The sequence below is a fragment of the Hibiscus syriacus genome, unplaced genomic scaffold, assembly GCF_006381635.1.
Source record: "Hibiscus syriacus cultivar Baekdansim isolate YM2019G1 unplaced genomic scaffold, ASM638163v2 tig00111098_pilon, whole genome shotgun sequence".
Lineage (NCBI taxonomy): Eukaryota > Viridiplantae > Streptophyta > Magnoliopsida > Malvales > Malvaceae > Hibiscus > Hibiscus syriacus.
In genome coordinates, this window is record NW_024062983.1 from 674,014 (window position 1) to 694,316 (window position 20,303).

Genomic DNA, 20,303 nt, shown 5'->3' on the forward strand with positions numbered 1-20,303 from the left:
GAATATAATGTAAAATGGAAATAATGAGATTTGAACTTCGGCAAACAATTTGAAAGCAATAAATGATGGGAAAATATTATATTTTTTACAATAAAAAAATATTATATTTGATAAATTGTTTGATAGATTTAATATATTTTTTAAATATTAGTTGATACAATATTTTAAAAGAATAAATTTAAGATTTATATATTTTTAAACTAAATTTAATAATTATATTTTTCATATTTATAATTCATGATTATATATATAATCTTAAGTTGAGTATTTCTAATATAATTAATAATTTTAATTTCTTATTAAAAATAAAATATTCAAAAAATATAAATGATTCATACATTAATATATGAATATATTTTTTATTTATACATCTAAATATAAATATACATTTATATAATATATTTTATTCGTTGTGTCTGTGCCTTGAACTCTTTCTTCAAGCCTATATTACCTTAAATTGAAGTATTTTAGAATTTAATGAAGTATTTTAGAATTTAGGGTTTAGAATAAAATTGAATTACTTTGGAAATTGGGGTTTAGAATGAAATTGATGACTGTTTTGCAAGTTTTAAAAGTTGGGGGACCAAAATTCAAGTGACTGAAAAGTTCAATGACCGTTTATATAATTTATCCTAATTTTCTAACTGTGGTTTAAGTTGGGGGACCATATTGCAAGCGGAATAAATGTTGGGGGACTGTATTGCAAGTTTTAAATGTTGGGGGACCTAAATGCAAGTTTCAGAAATGTTCAGTGACCATTACTATACTTTACCCTAAAACTTAATATTTTTACGATGCAGACCCTGTTTTCTCTCTCTACCTGCTGAAACATGAAAATTTATGTCTTTGGGGACGAAGGAAAATATATTCACCATTTTCTCTCTCCATGTTTTAATTTAATTATGGGTAAAGTATAGTAATGGTCACTGAATATTTCTGAAACTTGCATTTAGGTCCCCCAACATTTAAAACTTGCAATACAGTCCCCCAACATTTATTCCGTTTGCAATATGGTCCCCCAACTTAAACCACAGTTAGAAAATTAGGATAAATTATATAAACGGTCATTGAACTTTTCAGTCACTTGAATTTCGGTCCCCCAACTTTTAAAACTTGCAAAACAGTCATCAATTTCATTCTAAACCCCAATTTCCAAAGTAATTCAATTTTATTCTAAACCCTAAATTCTAAAATACTTCAATTAAATTCTAAAATACTTCAATTTAAGGTAATATAGGCTTGAAGAAAGAGTTCAAGGCACAGACACAACGAATAAAATATATTTATATAAATGTATATTTATATTTAGATGTATAAATAAAAAATATTCATATATTAATGTATGAATCATTTATATTTTTTGAATATTTTATTTTTAATAAGAAATTAAAATTATTAATTATATTAGAAATACTCAACTTAAGATTATATATAATCATGAATTATAAATATGAAAATATAATTATTAAATTTAGTTTAAAAATATATAATCTTAAATTTATTCTTTTAAAATATTGTATCAACTAATATTTAAAAAATATATTAAATCTATCAAACAATTTATCAAATATAATATTTTTTATTGTAAAAAATCTAATATTTTCCCATCATTTATTGCTTTCAAATTTTTTGCCGAAGCTCAAATCTCATTATTTCCATTTTACATTATATTCTTTTTTTTCTGGCATTGGTCATACTATTAGTATATGTATTATTGTATATCTCTTAACACAAACGATGGTGTTAGCTTAGTGGCTCCACCCTATATCTTTCATTTGCGTGACTCAGGTTTGAGTTTGCCCAAGACCCAAATTTTACTTCTTTGTAACTTAATTTTCTTCTAATTAGGAGGTGACATGTGTCACCAATAACACATATCATGATCATGTGTTAACACATGTCAGATCCTGATTAAATGATTAATTTATTAAATTTTATTTAATTTAGGACCAAATTGATAGCATATATAAATAATTAGGTGGTAACACGTGTCACCAATGACACGTGTCATGATCATGTGCTAACACATGTCAGATCCTAATTAAATGATTAATTTATTAAATTTTATTTAATTTAGGACCAAATTGATTATATAAATAATAAAGACTGAATGTATAATAATGTCAATTCCTTTTAACTGCCACATCATCATTTTTATCAATTGGTAACGACTAGTGGCTTAGTTGAAACAGTTAAATAATTATGTGGTATGATTGATAAATTTAAAAGATCGATGACAAAAGTAAAAGGGCTAGATAGTTAAGTTGTCAACCGAGTAGTTTACACTTTTATTTATACGTCAAAATAACATTTTATAAATTTAAAATTCGAATTATTTTCAACCTCTTTTATATCCTAACTACTTTTTTTAATTAAAAAATTTCTTCAACAGATAAGAATTATACTATTATATTTATATAAAAAATGCGTATCACATGAAATAAGATGAAATTAAATAATAATAACTTTGACATAATTTAATTTAATTTAAGTATTTTGGAATTTAGGGTTTAGAATAAAAATGAATTACTTTGGAAATTGGGGTTTAGAATGAAATTGATGATTGTTTTGCAAGTTTTAAAAGTTGGGGGACCTAAATTCAAGTGACTGAAAAGTTCAATGACCATTTATATAATTTATCCTAATTTTCTAACTGTGGTTTAAGTTGGGGGACCATATTGCAAACGGAATAAATGTTGGGGGACTGTATTGCAAGTTTTAAATGTTGGGGGACCTAAATGCAAGCTTCTGAAATGTTCAGTGACCATTACTATACTTTACCCTTTAATTATATAATATCAGCTCATTTAAATAGTGCAAAGTGATTCACCACTTCAATGTCAAAGTGACACGAGAGAGTTGGAGATGAAGAAGCTTCTTTCAGACACGAGACATGTAGCATTGATTCTGAAATACGTAGGGTATACAAGAACATTATGAGTGATGGATCACATTTTTCCTGGATTAGAATCATAATTATATGATTATTTTTAACAAAATAATAATTTAATAAGGTTTATTTAGAAAACATATGATAATATAATATATCTTTTAAGATTCGTTTAGTTTACAAAATATAAGATTATCTTTGGGAATAAGATTGTCGGAATGTAACATTACTCTGATAATGTTGTATTATCCAGTTTAATTTACTTAGTAAAAATGTAAGATTACAATATTTGATTAGATGAATATACTACTTTGATAATGTTGTATTATCATGTTTGGTTTGATTAGCAGGAATGTAAGATTACAATTTTTGGTCGGAGAAATATAAGATTAATTTGATGCATATATTACCAAATTATCCTTGTGATATATATTTTTTTAACAAGTAAAACTTTAATATTAAATAATAAATATTTAAATGAAAATTTATAAAAATATTTTAATTATTACACTGTATAAGTTTAAATAAAAAATATATTTAACATATAATTAATATAATTAGTATATCAAACTTATAATTTTAAACAATTTTCATAAGTATCATGTTTATTTATATAAAATATAATATAATATAAAAAATAATATTGTTATCTCGAGTGGACAAATATATTAATTTTTAATGCATAAGATCAAATTTTTAATAACTCAAAATTAAATATTATTTTAAATAATTATATTTTTACAATAGTAATATTTTCACCTATAAATTTATAAAATAACTAATATACTAAATATTAAAAATATAAAATTATTTTAGCTACTCAAATTTATTAATATTTTATTAAAATAAATTATTTGTATATTATTATTATTATTATTATTATTATTATTATTAAATTTATAATTTTGAGTAAAATAAGAAGATTAATAATTGAGAATGACACATATGAAAAAATTATTATTTCAGGGGTATATATGTCCAAAGTAGTGGTAATTGTTCATTATCTAAAAATTTGGAGGTAACGACATTCCCACCATTTTAATAAAAAATTACTATTATTAGTAATAAGTTATTACATGGTATTCCAAGAACAAAGCATGATAATACAATTTTGGAAAATATCATTCCCCTTGGTAATGATATTTTCTGTGAACCAAACGGTCCATTAGATTAAAAAAAACAATCATGTTGACTTTTATTCTCATATGTAATGTGGTAAGGAGAGATAGGACAGTAGATTGTCCCCTACGTCATATTGAGAGTAATTTTCGTGATAGACCTTCAAATTATGAAATGACTTCCGTAAAACTCGATCTCACGACTTAAAAATTAAGAACCATGCACTCTACCAACTCTACACTTATGGAGTATATGTTATCGATTATTAAAAAAAACAACACGCAGCTGCACGTTATATTAGTAGCAATTCCACGCTATATTAGTGACGTTTGTTTAGAAAACCCCGTAATTTTACTGTACTTCAGTGGGGTTTGTATTTGAAAAACGCCGCGATTATACATTCATTTAACCAACCGGGTTCTAAATCCCCAATTTTTACTTTACCATTTTCCTAATTCTTCCCTAAATCGCAGCCATTACAGTGAAGCCACCACTGTTCAGCCATCACCACGAGCGCAGCATCACGCCTCCGTCGCCAGTTTCCGGTCACCAAGTGTCAACCATCAGTTATGTCTCTCTTCTCCTTCGCCATTAACTGCTTAGCAGAGTTTTTCTTTTTAAGTTTTTCTTCCCTTCAATTTACGGAGAAGCAATACCAAAAAAAAAAGAGAGAGAAATTGGGTAATCTGTTTTCTCATTCGAACTAATAAAGCAAGCAATACAAAGATCTCCAAAGGTTTTACGTTCATTCTATTTTTTCTTAATTTCTTTCAAAATCACGTTATTTCTCCGAAGGCGGTCTCATCGGAGTTGAGAGCGTCAGAGAGAGGTGCTATTTAGGTCTCCACAGCGGTCTTTAGCGACGATCGGAGGGGAGTGGCCACCGTCGAACAGCGGCCGACATCGATGGCTGTGTTTTCTTGAGAGGTCGACTGCGAGGAAAGGAAGAGGGAAGAATAATGCACATGGGGTTTTTCTTAAAACCTTCGATCCTGATTTAGAACTGTGAATCTTATCTTAGGTTTGTTTTTTTTTTGGCTTTTCATTGTTTTTTTTTTGTTGGGTTTCGAGGCTATGAATCTTATCTCTATACCTGGTTTAGAACTGTGAATACTGTTCTTGTATTCTTCTTCAAGTGTGTTTTTCTTCTGGTTTAAATTCTGTGTTCAGTAGTTCTATCATAAAATGCTTATGCTATAGCTTTCTTTTATTCTTGAATGCGCAGCCATACTCGTAGCTCCAAGTGTAGAATCTATAGATACTAGTGATAATCAAGTTCTTCATACATTTTCTGATTTGTTTATTATCGTTATGCATTAGCATTTAAGTGGACATGAAGTAGTTGATGTATTCAATAAGATGTTAACAATGTTTTTAAGGATACAATCTTTATGCTAGGGAGAGGAGTTAAGATCTCATGTTGCTGATTTTTGTGAATTTGAGTAGAGATCTCACATGAAACAATGAAATCAGGTTATTAACCTAAGATGGAAAAAACTTGTTGGAGCAAGTTGTCAATAAATTATATTCAACAAATGGTTCCCCTTGAAACCGATGGAGTATTAACGAGGCTCAAAATGTTCTACGATAATGAGAGTTGTTGCATCTTTCTTTCTACTTAAATAAAGGTTCTTGTATTCTTCACATCATCCATCTAAATGGTGGAATCCATTGTCACTATTTTTGTTCGTAATGTCATCATGATCATCTATGATATAAGTTAGAAGTCAATCACAGTTTTCTGTGTTATTCGAGTCTTGTATTATGTTGTCCTTAAAACTTAATAAAAGATTCATTTTTGAAGTGTTGCATAGTATAAACGTATTATATGACTATATATTTATTTATATTGTATAGTATATATATATTATGTTTATATTATATAATATATACATACCATATTATATACTATAATATACTATATGATATAGTGGGTATATATTATGCCATTATATATTCACGTATATTATATAGCATATTTATATTATATTATATTATATATATATATATATATTATATCATTATATATACATTATATATTATTACATATTATTTATGACACACATATTTTTTAAAGATCCAACCCAACCAAAAAAATAAGCCCCATTAGGCCCAGCACACGGGAAGCCCGCCCTAGCGGAGCTAGGGTTTCTCCTCCTTTCCTTTAGCGTCGAACGTTTTGGTCCGTTGGATCAACTTGCCATCCGACGATCAACATTCTAGGGCTCTTGGAGAGTCATCATCCCAGCCGCAACAAACAATCCATTTCTAGATTTCTCGACACAACATGGATTTCGTGAGAATCAAACTGAACGAAAAAGGAAAATCATTTAGTATTTTAATCTAAATAAAACTCTAAATCGAACGAAAAAGGGGATACCTAAGTCTATAAATCCCTGTGAAATCAAAAGGAAGAATAGGTGAGATTGAAAGTGAAAAGCAAAAAGACTTGTAATTTCGAAAGGAAATTCGATAAAAGAGGTAACTTTTTTACCTTTCCCGATTTGGCTTTGTGTTCACATGTTCCATTGTTTGGCTTTTTTGTATGTTTTTCTTTGTCTCGAAAAAAACATCATGGATGGAAGAAGCCGATGACAGAAAGAGGTTGAGTGCGAAAGATCTTTATTAGATTTTGCTCTCCTCGAGGCTTTTTTAACGAAAATAGAGGTGAGATCTGGAAGGAGGAGGAGGAGAGCTTTCGAAGGGTGTAAAAATCGCCCAGCTTCACCGCTGATGAACGGCGCCTGGCGCAGTCGATGGTGGTCGGCGAGGTAGAGCACGGCCGGAATCTAAGTTTCCCCATGAACTCCGATTGAATGTTCTTCATGTCTTGAAGAACATGAAGAACGATTCAGAGAAAATAAAAGGTTTTTTATTCGTTTTGAGGGAGAGAGGTAAAATGAAATATGTTTCACCATTTTGGACTTATACTCGACCCTAGGACCCATTTGGAACCCTTGAGATCCGCGTGTTTTCTCACGAGTAGGGTAAAACTACATCGTTGGTCCTTAGAGTTTTATTGAAAACCCATTTTGTGCTTTTATTTAATTTTAATTACGATTTTCCTCTTAAATTCACCCTACACTTTATTTCATTTTTTAATTTGGTCCCTTTTTTTTTATTTATTTCGTGTTTCATTTAATTATATTTAAAAGTCTATTACACTTTACGAGATCTTGGTCCGACGATAATCGCTTTTTTATTATTATTAATTTAATTTAATTAATTATCAAATTGTCTTGTTTTTCCCCTTTACTTGATCTTGCAAATTCACAATTTTTCTTTTATTTTAATTAATCTTTTCTTTACATAATTTTCTTTATTACCTCGTGTTTTCTTAATATGTGTGATCTGCTCCTTTATTTGGCATGAATCTGTTCTATTTATTTTTGGCATTCCATTCTGTTAATTTTATTTCCATTTATTTCTCGGCATATATATATATATATATATGAATTTCCTTTTTCTTTGTTACGTTCAAAGCATTAAAATTTCCTTTTATTATTTCTTCCTTCTGACCCACTCAATATTTTATTTACAATCTAACATCTTTTTGACCTTTTTAAGTGTACTTTTAATCGATCAAAGGTAAGTAATTTGAATCAAATTTTAATTTTTAATTTAACTTTTAATTTTCGCAATTAAGACAATTGAGAAATTAAATTAGTACTGAAAGGGCAGTACAATGGTGTTAATCATTCCTTGACTGTAACCGACTCTCGAACCCGACATATTTCTGGTAAAATGCATATCAGGGAAGAGGATAAACCGAGGTGTCCGATCAACCTAATTTTTTATTTTTAAAAATAAATGATCGATGACAACTCTAACACGCTTATTTAAGTCGAAACACAATTTTGGACCCACTCGAAAAACGGTTACGACAATATGTTTTCGTTTTTAATCTAATTTTTACCTGAAATTATCATCGTGATTTTTCTCACTCCTAATTTGTTATAAAACTTTGAGGGGAAGTTTCTAAAAAATCTTGATTTTATTTTTATTTCTAAATACACATATTTCGATCTCTAAATACGATTATTAAATCGAATAAAAAATGTTACTATAATTTTCATGTTCTTAAACATCTTTTAACCATTCAGATTTATTAAAAAATACCTCAAAAGATTTCAATTAATTGAAATAAGAATAAAATGAAAATTATAGAGAAGATCATGAAAAGTAACGTAATTAAAATTTATTTCGTTAATTTGATCATTAAATTATAATTTATTCTTAATATGATTTTCCACATGTCACTAATTCGTTGATTGGAATAGTTATATTATATTTAAAAAAAAAAGAAGTTTTGTATGTTATTATTAATCGAAGAATATATAAAATAAAGACATTCGATGTAAGTCTCGTTAAAAGAAAAAAAAAGTTCGCTATACCAATTTCTAACACATGAAAATAAATCTACAAACCCTTTAGAACATGGATCACAACCAATTCAATAGACAATATTCGGCTCAACCATGCACTAAAAAGCTATAAGACCCAAATCACACATTTGGCTGGAAAAATAAACAATAAATGGTGATAATGAAAATTCGAGTTATTTTTAATCGTACGGATCCAATAATCTCTAAGGTTAAGAGATCCATTGTTATCTTTTAAGGTTCGGGTTTAAGCACCACGTATGCGGTGATATGAGCATTTATTGTCAAATGATAAAATGTCTTTGAACAAATATTACCATTGTCCAAAGTCCCCAACTAACCAACCACCCAATCTTTTAAATCTGTATTTTAGTTTATTCTCCATTGAATTAAGACATCTTTTGGTCATTTTTTTTTCTTATACAATTTCTTCTTTATTTGGTTTTGGTTGAATTACCATGACACTCGTATGCCATTTTTTCTTTTATTTTTCTCCCTCTTGCATGTACATATAAATATTTCGAGCGTTGGGAAAGAGGCCGATGCTTCCATTCATAGCCGTGTATACAAATATTTTTTATGTATTTTTTATTTAATAAATTATTTTCGTTCGCCTATAATTTTATAAGTCCGTACTTCCTAAAATTTTAGAAGTTCGTCCCACTAACATAAGATCTTGCGTTCGTCACAATTGAAAAAGAAGACATATGCTTCCTCTCGTTGCATGTAATGGCGGACTTAGAAAATAAATGTGAATAAATATAAATATTACTGAAATAAAATCAAGTCATTGATTTAAATTCTAAAATTAAAATATTAGAATTTAAAATTATAGATATTTATTAAAAACAACCCAAATGAAAGCTACAACTTTATTTTGATCCAATCTACAAGTATTTTGTGTATTTTAATGTGTATTCAAAATATATTATTTTTTCTTCTTTCTTGATATTTTCAACGTTCGAATTTGAAAGAAAATACTTGATCATCGGTAAATCAAATTGAGTCCAAAAAAATTATAAATTGTGAAGAAAAATTCAGAGTTTTTTTTAAATAAATTTATCAAAAAGAAAAACCTTGCACTAAAGACTTAAAGATTGAATAACCTAAAAAAACGAATTCCAAAAGTAAAATAATAAAATTGAAAATTTTAAAGATTACGTGACTAAACATATAGTACTTTATATAATTATTTGATAAGATTAAAACTTCGAAATTTCCAGGTCTGAGTGTTTTCGTGTGAAACCACAATCAAGTAAAGTACTATACCACCAAATATTTTAATTATGCATGATTCGCAGTTCGATATAATTTTCTTTTTTTATATATATAATTTCCTCTACGTCTATCACTATCAGTAATGAAATTAAAAACCACAATTGGACTACCAACAGCTTCGGGAAGTTGGTGGAAAGATTACAAAGATATTCATTGTTAAGAGCATAATTAATGAATTATATATGTAGTGGGTAACGTATCGGGGAATAAGCATTGCATCGGCCATGCATGCAGGTCATTATTTAGCTTACCTAATAAGCTTACCAATTACATATATAAAAGGGATTTAATTATTTTATAGTCACGATCGCTAGATTTTCATTGGATGGAAGCAGAATTTCGAAGAAAAAGAGAGAACCATTGCATCAGCAGATCTTTTCAAACTCCGTAATCAACTCTACGTTCGTGCTTTAATTTGATATTAATAACTTTATTAAAGAAATATTGAGAATTAATTGATTATTAATTTTATCTTAATTTTAAAGACATGCAAGCTTTTTAGTTGTTTTCGTTTTATATATGATAATGGTCATGGTATATATATTCATATAAATTCTTATTCGTTTATATATGGTTTTCCAAAACCTTCAAATTTTTCGAAAAAATAGTCGTTGATTGACATTATATTGATGTAGCAATATACAACATACAATTGTATATTGCTGACATAATAATTTACGATGTTGATGCGGAGGCGCACATACATGATTTAGTTGACTATTTTCACAAGCTTAAAGGCTTAATAGATTCTTTTGAAAATTTTACGGGCTTATTTAATTTTTAAAGGAAAAAGTATTTTAAAAAAATTAAAACATAAAAAATACTAAAATATTTAAAATAATTTTGAATTTTATTTTTTAATTAAGTTAAGGTGATTACTAAGGTGTTTTTTTTTGCAATAATGCAGTCAAAAAAATATTCGAATATGGCACCCGAGAGATTATTTGTTCGAATGGGGCGAATGTTACAGTACACATCGAAGTCGCAATGGGCTCTCCAAATCTCCCCATCCATGCGACTCCCCCTCCCCCGGATCATAATGCGTCTCTCTCCCCCCACCCCCATTTTAGCCTTCCCAATTTTTTTATCTAATGATTAAAACTTAAATAAAAAATGAAATATGAAAAAAAAAATATGGGAGACGCATTACACTCCACGCGTCTCTCCCAAATTTATATTAGAGTCACATGGACTGCAATGCGTCTTTGGGGTGTATTGTAGCAATCACCCTATTTGAAGAAATAATTCTGAGAATGCCTTATTCGAACAATTTTTTTCCACTGTATTATTGCAAAAAATCAGCCTGATTACTAAGTAGTATTTGATCTAAATATTCTAAACCATTTGACAATCTAGGACAACAACGACTCTTTCAACTACTGAGGTAAGTTGGTTTGTACATTATTTTGAATTTGAATTTATATCTTTCTCAAGCAAGATAATGTTATGATTTTTTTTAAGATGACGTTTTTTTGTTGTCATGTGTGTATTATTTAAGCATAATTGATTTTAAACGGAGTCTTTCAAAAATCAACCTTTCTAAAAATTATTAAAATATTAAAAAACTTTTTTGAGTATTTAATCATATTTAGTCTAAAAATGACCACGATGACAAATTAATTTTATCAAAGTATAGACTATTTTCGAAAAATTATTTTCAGCCTAAAAATCGATTTCAACACCAACAGAAGACTATGAAGAGGCCATCGCAATTAATCATATAATCCTAAGGATAGGTTAGGTTTCTTAATGGGATTTCGTCAAAAATAAAAGAAATTTCCTTAACAAATAGAATGACAATTGTCGGGGAATCTTATTATTCTAGATTTTAAAGCAAAACAACTCGAGGGTTTTTGGCTGCTTTTGACAAGGACGAGAGGGGCCAGGGAGAAACACTTGAACTCTCCTTATTAACACGTAAAAGAAAACCGTATAATGTAAATTTATTTTAACAATTATGAGGCTATTAGCACACTGTATTTATTTATTTATTTATTATTTTGATGTTAAAATACTAAATAAAAAGGATTCCTTTTTGGTCCATGAAAGGATTACAAGATGCAGCGCTCGGGCTGGGAATCGGCGAAGCATAGGCTGGAGTCCCCCCCTTCGTACAGAGTCATCGTTGAAATGGACAATAACAAGATCTTAAGAAAGTTGGAATAAAAGATGAAGGTAGCAAAAGAATACATAAATGAATGAATTCAGCATTTCGAAAGGATTTTAAGATGTGTTGAGAGATACTTTACCTCACAATGTCTTTATATATAGAAGGATTGAGAAGATTAACGAAGATGATCGTTTTTATAAAAAAATTAGAATTCACGGTATAATTTAGATATATATTTTTATTAATAATATTATTAATTTTTTAAATTTATATTTTAATATAAAATTACGTATTTATCCCGAACCTCGAAGGAGTCGTAAAGAAAGGGAGTACAAATGTTGTCAAATTTAAATGGCTATGCCATTGTGGGCAGGAAGCGACTTTTACGCATTTAGAGACGTGAGGTAAGCTCCTTCATTTCACTGAAAACGACATGTCGGTTTATGAAAATGAATTGGCCTTGCGTTGCCCCACCCCCTGTACTAATCCCTTGTCTTTTTGAACCTCATCACCTACCAGTTTTATTCAGGAGTTGATTGCACGATTGACATTCTATATTTGAGTTTTATTTATTTATTTCATTTATTTTAAAACATATATTATATAATCATTTTTATTTTAATTTAATTAATATATAATTACTATAAGTTAACTGTCGTTATACTTTAGTATAATCATACATTTGGTTCATGTTATTTACATATTCTCTCAATTTAATCATACTTTTAATAAATTAAGACAAATTTAAATATCTAATCGAATGGTGTCACATGACATCATTTAGTTATAAGACTAACTTTAGTTTAATTTAATATAATATTTATTTTTCATCAATCAAAAGATGACACGTGTTATCTTTTTTGGTTGAAAGAAAACAAAGCAAAGCAAATTAGAACAAAGGGAATCAAACTTGGATCACTTGGTAAATCATGTTTATACCCAACCATTGAGCCAAGATCAATACTTGCTTTAAAATTGACAACATGATGTATATGTTTTGTATTTTGGTGTATAAATACTTAACTTAAATTCATAATATTTTATATGTATCAACTTTAAAAACAATTTTTATATTAATTTATTGAATGTATTTTATTATTAACCTAATTTTAAAATATTTTATTTTAGTTTAAATTTAAATTTAAGATAAGAATAAGGTATATTTAATAATTTAAAGTAATAATATAATATGTTTAGTAAATTAAGATATATATATATATATATATATATATATATAAAGTTAAAAAACTAATAATAAAATATATCTTTAAAAGTTTAGATAAAAATAAAATATATATTCTTAAATTTAAATAAAAATAAAATATTTTTTAAATTATGTTAATAATAAAATATATTTAATAAGTTAATGTAAAAAATATTTCTTAAAGTTAATATATTAAAAGTAGGATTAAATTGAGATAATATTTAAAAGTAGGATTAAATTTCTTTTAATTGATTAAAAGTAGGATTAAATTGTGAGAATTTGTAAATAATAGCATTCAAATGTGTGATTATACCAAAATACTACATCACCTAATTTGTTAAATGTTAACGGAAGTTAACTCGTGGTGACCACATCTTAATTAAATAAAAACGAAAATAATCATATATTATATTTTCCGAAATCAACGAGAAAAAATGGATAAAACACAAACATAAATATCAATCATGTAGTTAACCCTTTATTTATTTACTCATATGGGTATATTTTCAATTAAAATATATAACGGGTAAATGCTCTAACGTCCCTAAATTATTATGATGTAGAATATATTTAAAATTTAGATAGTTTTTAAATACTTGTACTTATTTTTGGATAATTTAAGTATAACAGGTTAAAATAATCTAAAATAAAATTAACGACATTGTCAAAAATTTTAAATATGGCAGACTAAATTATCTGTACAATAAACATACACAAATTTAGAATTTAATTAATATATTTAAAATATGTTTCATATTAAATTAGAATCGACATTAACGCCTAACTAGAAACTGAACTAAAGAATAACCTAAAAAGTTCAATTAAAAGTGAAACTTGTGAAGTTTCGAGACATTTAAAATTGAGGTTATAATTTGGGGATGTATGGCGTAATTAAACCAAAAATATATTAGACCGGAACATGCGTGAGTTGCCAAACACGTGGAAACCACATCCGATCAGAATAGTAAAATGAATATACTAATACAATACGACATAAGAAACCGCATCGTAATCTTAATCCCACATCTCTTCAGCGTTAAAATAATATAAATAAAAGATATATAATTGTAAGTCTTTTGTGTTTGTTTTGTGCTTACGGAGGACGAAGCCTCACCTACTCCGACCTTAATCTCAATCTCACGCTCTTTTCTAGATCTCGCTTGGTTTTCATCAAGCAATCGTTTATTGGATCATTGCCATGGGTAAGCCACTTAAATAATATCTGCTTTCTATTCTCATTTTTCTTTCGATCTTTTCCCCCCATTTCTGCGGTTATTTACTAATCTAACTGTTTTTTTTACTTCGTTTTAGCTTCAGCAAACCCTTTCAATTCCATTTTGAGGACTTTGGAGAAACCAAATGGAAGTGAATTTGGAAAATACTACTCTTTGCCTGCTCTCAATGATCCAAGGATTGGTCAGTTCCTTATTTTAGTTTTAAAATTTGGTTCGATTCTTGATAAATGATAAGGAAAAATAATGAAGTATATGGAATGAATGAATGAATGAATCTATGCGTTTTTAAGCTAATCCGGTGGTCGTTTAGTGATTATTCAAACCTAAGAAGCTCGTTTTTTTAGAACTTTTTTTTTATCGTTTCCTCTTCAATCAAACAAAGTTTTTTACATTTTGAATTTGATTGATTTGAGATTGATGCTTGTTGTGCAGATAAACTTCCTTACTCTATTAAAATACTTCTTGAATCTGCTATACGTAACTGCGATGAGTTTCAAGTTAAGAGTAAGGATGTTGAGAAGATCATTGACTGGGAAAACACATCTCCCAAGCAAGTTGAGATTCCGTTTAAGCCAGCTCGAGTGCTTCTTCAGGTCTTATCTTTATCTGACATTTTACCATGATGACATTGTTTCAATGATAATGATGAGTTATTTTTATCGCTAACTTGCAATACTGGGATTCTTTGGTTTCTAACATTGTTTTCTTTTTCTTTTTTAGGACTTTACTGGTGTTCCTGCTGTTGTTGACCTTGCCTGCATGCGAGATGCTATGAACAAGCTTGGTGGTGATTCTAATAAAATTAATCCATTGGTAAGTTAGATACTTACTTTTATGGGTCATGTTGAACTAACTAAATACACATTTTAATTTGAATTGTTGTTTTTTTTTTTAAAACTTGGAGAACAGTTTTAATCATTGGTTTATCTTGAATTTCTGTTGCTTGCAGGTTCCTGTAGATCTTGTTATTGATCACTCAGTTCAGGTTGATGTAGCAAGGTCGGAAAATGCTGTGCAGGCAAACATGGAACTTGAATTCCAAAGGAACAAAGAAAGATTTGCTTTTCTCAAGTGGGGTTCTAGTGCATTTGATAACATGCTTGTTGTCCCTCCCGGGTCAGGAATAGTACATCAGGTGCGAAGCATTTTTAGAGCTACAATAAGAGGTCATAATAAGATTTTTATTGGCTGTAATTAAATAAATGCTACTATTCTTGCAAAAAGTTTTGTTGTTGTGTCAAGGAAGGGAGAAAGGAATTGCGTACTGCTACTAACAAGTTTTTTTTTTTAGCATGGAAAGAGAATACATGTGTATGCCAGCATTTTTATGCCCTCAAATAAGTTTCTGTAATCTTGGTTAACAGGTCAATTTAGAATATCTCGGAAGAGTTGTTTTCAACACAAATGGCGTGCTTTACCCCTGATAGCGTTGTTGGAACAGATTCTCATACAACTATGATTGATGGATTGGGTGTTGCTGGCTGGGGCGTTGGTGGTATAGAAGCTGAAGCTGCCATGCTTGGCCAGGTAAATTACTTACTCCACTTATTAATAGGTTATATGTCTTATCAAAAAATAAAAGGTTATAAGTTCCAAAAGGAGGGAAAAGATGGGGAAGGAAGAAAAAGCCAATTTATGGAGTAATTGACGTGGTTAAGAGTCGAATTAGCATTAATAAAATTCTTCTTTCTCTTGATACACTGAAAGAATGAACTTTTAATTTTGATTAGAAAAACACCTTAGCTAATGATTGTACGCTTGGTTGTTTTTGCATGTAGCCCATGAGCATGGTTTTGCCGGGTGTTGTTGGGTTTAAACTACTAGGAAAGCTTAGAGATGGTGTGACAGCTACTGATTTGGTGTTGACAGTAACTCAAATGCTGAGGAAGCATGGGGTTGTTGGCAAGTTTGTGGAATTCTATGGTATAGTCTTCAATGCAACCACTATGTGGTAACTTCTTCATTGCTTCTTGTGCTAATTTTATCTAAGGTACATGTTTCCCTCTATCTTTATACAGGGGAAGGCATGAGTGAATTGTCATTAGCAGACCGAGCTACTATTGCCAACATGTCCCCCGAGTATGGTGCAACCATGGGATTTTTCCCTGTCGATCATGTCACCCTGCAATATCTGCATTTGACTGGCAGGAGTGATGAGACTGTAAGCCACTTAGAAATTAGAATAAATATTCGTTTCATTTGATGTATCGACCTTTGATTTTCTGACTTATCCAATCATGCAGATTGCAATGATAGAATCTTATTTACGAGCCAATAAGATGTTTGTGGACTACAATGAGGTAAGTATAAATTTAGGTTCTTTCTTCTATGATTAAAAAAATTTCAGCATACTGTTTCTAAGAATTTGTTCCTAAACTCAGCCTCAGATTGATAAAGTGTACTCTTCCTATCTGGAACTGAAACTTGAGGAAGTTGTACCCTGTATATCAGGGCCCAAGAGGTAAAAGATATTTTTTATATCTAGAAACTGCAACCTTCTCTACGATGAAAAATATTTTCTGATTTTTGGTATTCCTGTGATAGTATCTGATTGCTCTATTGCAGGCCTCATGACCGAGTTCCTTTGAAGGAAATGAAAGCTGATTGGCATGCATGCTTAGACAACAGAGTTGGATTTAAGGTATGATCTTTATAAATTTGTGAAGGGTCTATATTTGTGTTTCTTGGAACACTGAAGTGGTGATGAGGAGATATACAAGTTAAGAATACGATGTGCTTATAAAATAACACTCGACAAATCTACTCTTAAGGGTGGGATCATGTAATTTGATCATTCAAAACTGAACCATGATGCTTATCAGAATGATGAATTCTTGAATGGTGTGAAAATGGTGTATCATCTGATCAAATAATAACAACGGTCTGGTCCCCGAGTTTTCTCTTACTAAAAGAGGAGCTGAAAATATATATTAAGTGCATCCTCCTCTGCCTGTTTTCTTCCCCAGTTTTCATTACCTGCTTTCTCTTGTTTCAGGGATTCGCAATACCAAAGGAATCTCAGAATAAGGTTGCAGAGTTTTCATTCCATGGGACTCCAGCAAAATTGAGGCATGGAGACGTGGTTATAGCCGCTATTACTAGTTGCACAAATACTTCAAATCCTAGTGTTATGCTTGGAGCTGCTCTGGTTGCAAAGAAAGCTTGTGAGTTAGGATTGGAGGTAGGCATTCCTTGCTTTCCTTTATGTCTCCCATGTATGGATCTTCTTACCGTTGAAGTAATGGATAATGAGAAAAAATGAACATTGTCGATATGAGCGATTCTTAATCTTAAAATCTTAAAATGCAACCATTACACTCGTGAAAGGTTTCCAAATTTTGTGTTATTAGAAGGCAGAATTTTATCTTCTAGCCAGAATGTTTACACTGGTACAATTTTGGAGCAATAAACCTTATTGCATATTTTTGGATCATTGTTTTAACAGGTCAAGCCATGGATTAAGACAAGTCTTGCTCCAGGGTCTGGGGTCGTAACCAAGTATTTTCAGAATAGGTATTTCTCATTAATCTGAAGGAGCATGTTATCCATATGATAAATGTTCTTTATTTCATATTGCTAACTCAGTAATGAACCACAGCGGCTTGCAGAAGTATTTGAATCAGTTAGGATTTCATATAGTTGGATATGGATGCACTACCTGTATTGGGAATTCCGGAGATATTGATGAATCTGTGGCATCAGCTATCTCTGAAAATGGTATATTATTTGATGAGAATATAGTTAGTTGTTCTTGCATAAGAATGATTGAAACTGACATATTGGCTGTATTCTGCATGCTTCCAGATATGGTGGCTGCTGCTGTGTTGTCAGGAAACAGGAACTTTGAAGGACGTGTACATCCTTTGACTAGGGCCAACTATCTTGCTTCTCCTCCTCTCGTTGTTGCCTATGCTCTTGCTGGCACTGTATGTATCTTCATCTCCTTACAACTGGATCTCTGTTAAAAAAATTGTTCTTTCAATTTACATGTATGATTGTTTAACCTCTTTATTCATTTACCTTTTTTTTTGGACGATCAAGTGTATTTCTCATTGGACACAATGTTGTAGGTAGATATTGATTTTGAGACCGAACCTATTGGAACAGGGAAAGATGGAAAACAAATATTTTTCAGGGATATTTGGCCTTCTAGTGAAGAAGTGGCTAATGTGAGCTACTCAGCCTGCTTTACACTGATTCCTAGGCTTAAAAAAATTAGGAACTAATTCAGGTTTCATTTTTTGTTCTGTCTTCAGGTTGTACAATCAAGTGTGCTGCCTGAAATGTTTAAAGCAACATATGAAGCAATCACCAAAGGAAATCCCATGTGGAATGAGTTATCTGTACCATCTAGTAGCCTTTATGCCTGGAATCCAACATCAACTTACATCCACGAGCCACCATACTTCAAAAACATGACCATGTCACCTCCAGGTCCACACGGAGTGAAGGATGCCTACTGCTTGCTTAACTTTGGAGATAGCATTACAACTGATCACATTTCCCCAGCTGGTAGCATCCACAAAGATAGCCCCGCAGCCAAATTTCTCTTGGAACATGGGGTAGATAGAAGAGATTTCAACTCTTACGGAAGTCGACGTGGTAATGATGATATTATGGCCAGGGGTACTTTTGCAAATATCCGAATTGTGAACAAACTATTAAAAGGAGAAGTTGGGCCTAAAACAATTTATATTCCCACTGGAGAGAAACTATCTGTATATGATGTTGCAATGGTAAATTACTATACCATTCGTTTCATATTTTATGATTTATTTACCTTTGAAATTTGGCCTTTGCATCACGATCTGTCTGAAGTCATTGTATTTATTTCTATGACTAACATTCATTTCATTGTGCCAGATAGTTCTATTAACTATTAAGCTAAGGCTTTTATATTAAAGAAATCATCTAAATTTGCTTTTTTATGAGTGAGTTGTAATATTATTCTCGTTGGGTAGCTAGGCCAGCAAACATAGAAGCAGATGCTTTAGCTAAGGCAGGAATAGGTTAAGATAGGGTGTTTTGGTTGGGTTTTGGTTTTTCTTGTCTCTTGTTTCATGCTTCCTAAACTAGGTTATTAGTATTGTTGTAATGATCTACTGTGTACTGTTTTTTTTATTAATAAAATTAGAGGCACTCTTTTCCTCCTGCTGTTTAGTGGAATACCCTATGGTGTTCTAGTAATTATGAGGGGGGGTTTAACGAGACCTCCACTTATAAAAAAAAGTTGTAATATTATTTAATTTTATTTATCAACAGAGGTACAAGACTGCAGAACAAGATACCATAATTTTGGCTGGTGCTGAATATGGGAGTGGAAGTTCTAGAGACTGGGCGGCAAAAGGTCCAATGTTACTGGTAAGTTATTGGCTCTTTGCTTGACTAACAAAAATGCACCATTCAATGGTGTTCTCACTGTTTTTTTCTCTCTCTCTCTCTTCGAGGGACAAAAACGTGGATATCATTCTTCTCAATTTATATGTATACTGTGCTCTCAATAACACCGTTAATGATGTCATGATGTCATACACAGGGTGTAAAAGCTGTCATTGCCAAGAGTTTTGAGCGAATTCACCGTAGTAATTTGGTGGGCATGGGCATCATTCCCCTATGTTTCAAATCTGGAGAGGATGCCGACACTCTTGGATTGACTGGCCATGAGCGCTACACTATTGATCTTCCCATCAGTGTGAGCGAAATTAAACCTGGTCAAGATGTCACCGTGACTACAGACAGTGGCAAGTCATTCACCTGCACTGTACGATTCGATACAGAGGTAAAATTATAACATTTTAGTCATTTTCTCTCCTTATCTTAAAAAAAACTGAGGGAGCCAAACTCCGGTCCTTGAATGATTGAAATCACTTCCCACTGATTCACTGAAGGAAGCATTGGTTACTTAAATTAAATGCAGGTGGAACTGGCTTATTTCAACCACGGAGGCATTTTGCAGTATGTCATCAGAAACTTGATTGGCTCAAAACAGTGATTAGGCGAGTTTGATGATTTTCCGTAAACAGGTTTGGGTTGACGATTTAGGACAATGGCTTCACTTGTGAAGTATAAACTATAAGTTTGCAGC

At 30.5% G+C, this 20,303-nt stretch overlaps 1 protein-coding gene across 1 annotated transcript; it reads left to right on the forward strand.

The window, feature by feature from the left end:
- Window positions 1-14,030: 14,030 nt before the first annotated feature.
- On the forward strand, window positions 14,031-20,218 carry LOC120153123 (aconitate hydratase 1-like). The gene is given in 21 exon segments (XM_039165119.1): window positions 14,031-14,185; window positions 14,295-14,399; window positions 14,651-14,811; window positions 14,939-15,031; window positions 15,168-15,353; window positions 15,583-15,636; window positions 15,638-15,745; window positions 15,997-16,141; window positions 16,237-16,379; window positions 16,462-16,518; window positions 16,600-16,679; window positions 16,784-16,859; window positions 17,214-17,399; window positions 17,664-17,731; window positions 17,817-17,935; window positions 18,023-18,144; window positions 18,289-18,387; window positions 18,475-18,954; window positions 19,481-19,579; window positions 19,755-19,997; window positions 20,136-20,218. Coding segments are annotated over 21 exon segments (2,703 nt in total). The 5' UTR covers window positions 14,031-14,181; the 3' UTR covers window positions 20,211-20,218.
- The last annotated feature ends 85 nt before the right edge of the window (window positions 20,219-20,303 follow it).